At 41.7% G+C, this 4,817-nt stretch overlaps 1 protein-coding gene across 1 annotated transcript; it reads right to left on the reverse strand.

The window, feature by feature from the left end:
- Positions 1-208: 208 nt before the first annotated feature.
- LOC128741431 (exonuclease mut-7 homolog) lies at positions 209-3,894 on the reverse strand. The gene is made up of 10 exons (XM_053837248.1): positions 3,830-3,894; positions 3,671-3,744; positions 3,263-3,605; positions 2,782-3,202; positions 2,546-2,727; positions 2,293-2,476; positions 1,731-2,236; positions 1,232-1,670; positions 785-959; positions 209-714 (listed from the first exon to the last, which is right to left on the reverse strand). Exons 2-10 carry the CDS (start codon positions 3,725-3,727, stop codon positions 223-225), a joined length of 2,799 nt encoding a protein of 932 aa, XP_053693223.1. The 5' UTR covers positions 3,728-3,744; positions 3,830-3,894; the 3' UTR covers positions 209-222.
- Between the last annotated feature and the right edge of the window lie 923 nt (positions 3,895-4,817).

Here is a 4,817-nt window from a genome sequence, read left to right on the forward strand (position 1 = left end):
AAATTGCAGTGAAAGCAATTCTTGACACTATGAATGCCAACTAAGCATTTAGTCCCTTCTAATGGCGCAAATTATCGTCGTGAATCAACACACCCCCTTTTCATACTAACGCGCATCGCACATCTTCCAGCACGTGCCGAAACCAGTTTCCGAGCCCCGCAACCAGTACACGTTCTCATACAAAACATAATATATTTTTATTCTCAATACAAGCACTTCCGATTAATCATACCTAAGCGTAAGCAAGTCAGCCAATTTACCGGCGAGAATATTGTCTAAGTGAGACCCATCCCAGTAGCATCGGCCGCACCCATCACAGATGTAGAACATTTCCACGTTGGCCAGCTGTGTGCCGCCAACGTAGCTGGTATCGATCTTGGCTCCACTCGGTGTTTGTCTGCTCATCAATGCTTCCTTTGACAAACTGTCCAGTATCCAACTACGATCGAGTCTAATTCTTTCCGCTTCTTTTTCCAGGGGTTCCTTATAATTCTCCTCCCGGTAAGAATCAGGCATCCGGCTTCCATGGATTAGAACATAGACATCCTCTGGAGTGGCCGACAGAAACCGCCCGCAATTACACAACTGACAACGACTGAAAATATTCTTCTGAAGTACAACAACCCGATAGTAGCGGAGCACCTCCAGTAGTTGGTCCTCGACACGATCGTTACCAATTTTGTAACAGTGCCCCGGTGGAAGAAATTCCGCGAACTATACAGCAAGTAGGAAAACATCAACTTAACAATAATTCAACAACACACGGGTATTGCGAGCAACAAACCTTCTTATAGTTGGCACCTCGAGTCAGCACAAATCGCTTTTCCATCTGGGCCACGAAGACGCATCGATCACTATTATCACCGCTCTGTATGACTATCGCGTCAATACCGAATCGTCGCAGCATCCTTGCCAATCCTTCGAGCATTTTATCACACACGAATCGTACCTCGGAAACGCTGGAATGAAAAAACAAAAAAGTGAAAACATGATTTTCCACACTCTCCGCACTCTGCGACCGACTGACCAAAAACCCAATGCCCAGTGATCAGGGTACGTGCGTGTTTTAAAATGAGAAGCTCTGACTATAAGGTGAAATGAAAACGGTTTTTAATAATGGGTATAGCATTAAGGTCAAGTTACAAATACGATCGGTCATTTCGGTAGCTTGCTTTGTACGTAACGTGTTGGTTTTTGAGAATAGCTTTGTTCGGGCACTATGCCAACTTACAACACAGATTTTGCATTGGGACTGGGTGGCTGCAGTTGCTGTTGCTGCTGGGCACTTGCGTCTGCACGAGAGGTTACCGTATCCTCCTCTAGACCCGTTCTTTTGTTGTACTTTTCATCAGTGCTTCCGACACGCCGCGAAGCTCTGCTTCCCCTGGATCGAGACGATCTTTTTTTACCGGTAACACCATCACCACCGCCTGATTTGTTCTCACCCAATAAGCCATTAAGGATATCGCCTGGGTCTAGCTTTAATTTCACTAATTGCTTTCGAATCACATCGTAGATTTCCAGCAAACAGTACGCGTCTAATGCAGCGTACTGCAACTGCTCCTTCCGCAACGGACGCTGAGCCCAGTTAGAAAACTGATTCGATTTATCCAGTTTCTTTCCAATACATAGCTTAGCCAGATTAGCTAAGTTTTGATTGGTCATCTCCTCTGCAAATAAATGAAGAATTACAGCGAAAAAGTTTACAATAATCTCGTGCAGAAGTATACCCTCAAAAGGAAATCGAAATTTTTTCACCGTATCTACATATCGCCACAAATCCTGCAGATCTAGTATAGACGAACTAGTCTGGGAATTGTAGCTAACATTAAACGCCGGTAGCGCTTTCTGGAACATAGAAATATCGGTGGAAGGAGCAAACGCCAGTTTTAGGATATCGTCACGATTGAACACGTTCTTTGCCAAAGCCACCCAATCGGCTGCCTCCAGCTGCCCGGTCATGACGTCGATCATGTAGACATTGTCCCAGGTGGCAAGCTGAATCAGTGAAACCTCGTTAGTCCCGCCAAAGGTGGGCTTCCACTCGGAGTCGAAAGCAATCAACGACTGCTGGCGAAGGTCGGAAATCATTGCGTAAAATTTATCGCGCGAATCGACTAGGTGCACGTGACAATCGTCCAAGCTCAACGTATGGGTTGGTTCTCTCGTGTTCGGGGCATCCCAAACGTCGTTATCTGCAATTTTTTGAATGTGATGCGATCTATTGCTGTCGCCACTAAAAGTAAGTAAATCAAGTGAAGCAAAACTATCACAAGCAAAATCAAAACTTACCTTTCATTTATGTAGTCCTGCACCAACAAGGGAAGCTCGTTTAGTTTTATTTGATAATATTGCGCCCACTTTGCAGCTTCTGCTTGATCGTTGAAATTCGAACACAGACAAATCAGTTCCATCTGTAGATCGGTGTCATCCTTTGGGACGGTATCTCGCACCATCTCTTCCCAAGAATCTTTGTCTGTTGAAGGTTACGGAAATAATGTATTAGATAGACGATTCATAAAAATAGCTTCCTGACGTTGCTTACTTAAACTCTTTTCGTAGTATCGTTTATGCAACAGAAACTGTAGTGCTCCAAAGTTTTTCATCTTATTCACATTCGGTGTGAACTGCTTTGGGACATTGTAGTTTTTCGCAAGTCGTTGTACCAGTTTACTTAAAGGTTTTTGATGTAACTTACTATAATAAACGTCCGTTACATCGTGTTCGCTGCAATAAATACATACATATTAAATCACTCAAGACTAAAAACTAGCAACCTACGTAATATAAAGTGAACAGTGATTTTCCACCGATTGCTGCTTATCAAAGAATGAGTCCAACAATTGTACCACCGGCCTTTGCAACCGTTCGGCTTTGTTCAGGTAATCTTCAGCGATTGAAATCTTGTCCTGCATAAATAATGGCATAACAAAGTCATGCTCGTCAAATTCTTCGAACAGCTCCAGATCGATCGCAATCTGGCCGGCTTCTTTGTACTGCTTTCGAACGATCATTAGTCTCACTTGTGGAATGAACATCTGGCGACAGGCCAGCATTTCGAATGTGTCCACTACCATTCGAAACAGTTGGCAGTGACCTTGTTTGGCCACGAAGTTAAACGCCACCATTCGCAGGTTGTCATCAACCAGCGCGTTTGTATCGGGTGTGTATTGCTTCTTGAATACGGCTAACTCTTCAATGACTATAAACAAATGAATAATTAAAAGAAATTCTCGCTGAAACAAAAAGCAAATAAACATACCAGTGTAGGCCAGTGAGTTCGATTTCGGAGCATTGTTGTCCGCACAATTGGCGAACAGCTTTAGGGCCCACTCGAAAGGATTCTGCGTGTTGAGATAGAACATCTGCAACCGCTGCGTAATCAGTGGGCCTTTCTTAAAAGTTTTGAAACTCTCTTGGAAGCCTTCGAACCAATTTCCTATGCTTTCGTCTAGTGTCGTGTCAAAATCACGCTCTCCGAGACCGGCATGCCATCCGAGATGCGGCACAATCCTTATTCGTTCATCTTCGAAACAATTGCCGGCGGAACCTAACGAAACATTGGAATCGTTCGGTGACATCAGGTACTCTTCTTCCGTGCCATCCTGTCCATCGAATAAAAAGAAACATCATTCAGGCGTACATTTTACATAAAAGGGATTCAACTTACGCTGTTGTATTCAGCTGGTATGTACCGGGCCCCTTCAGTGGAGCTGGGTTCGGACATTGTAGTCTACGTTAAACCTGACAATTATTGGAAATAAAAAACAATGGCAAATTATGTTATTTTTTTCTGCAAATTGTATGTGTAGCTTTTCTGTCCATTTACCTTACGCCGAGTATTGGAATATTCCGTAAAATCTAAAAACGCGGTGTTGGCTAACTTTGTTTTGATGTTCGTAGACTCCGCCTCTTGCTGCTGATTGATGAATCATTGATCAAATTTGACAAGTGACAGATGACAGCTGAGAGCAAATTACATATAACCAAGGTAAGTTATATATTGTGATGTGATTTTATCTTAAGGGGAAATGAGCAGTCTTCACCATATAGGTAAATAAAAGCTTCATTCGACAAGTAGTTGGCGCCGCGGTAAAAATGATGATATTTTTATTTCAAGCTGTCAAAACACATAGAAAACTAAAATCTTCAGAAGCGAATTTGAATTTTTTTTTAAAATACGCGCTTTGGAATCAATCAAATGTTATGGTTGGGTTAGAAAATAACATATATACTTACTATAATTTTTATTTGCCCGCATTTTGTTTAAAACTATTAAAATTTTATTACACAATAAATACTAAACAATAAGGACATTGATTCAGCAAGCCTTGGATGAAATATTGTTATAACTTTGCTGAAAACCATTAAAATTACCTTAAACAATTAAGTAGAACACTTTCATGAATATATCTGGATCTAAATTTTTCGGTCCCGTATCTATAAACATAACCATACACACCTAAACTAAATCCGGATCTCAATTTACTTGTCCTAAGTACACATTTCATTTGCAACCACCAGTGCGCTAGCTAGTAAATAAGATTTCTAACCCGCTGCAGAAAATTTAATGTTCGCAATATTCATTTTACTGAGATTTAAACAAAAAATGTTTTGATTTGTATATCCATCCAGCGAAAAATTGTAACTGATCATCATTTTCCTAGTTCGGACAGCTAAATGTAGGAGTCGCATGGGCTTCATTAGTTTTGCGTTTATTCGCCTATACATATGTCATCAAGAAGACTGGCAGCTCTTCCTCGCGCCAATAGGGCTTTTGCCTAAGTGCAAGTGTATTAGTGATCTGGGGGGCACCT

Source organism: Sabethes cyaneus, chromosome 1 (genome assembly GCF_943734655.1).
Source record: "Sabethes cyaneus chromosome 1, idSabCyanKW18_F2, whole genome shotgun sequence".
NCBI lineage: Eukaryota > Metazoa > Arthropoda > Insecta > Diptera > Culicidae > Sabethes > Sabethes cyaneus.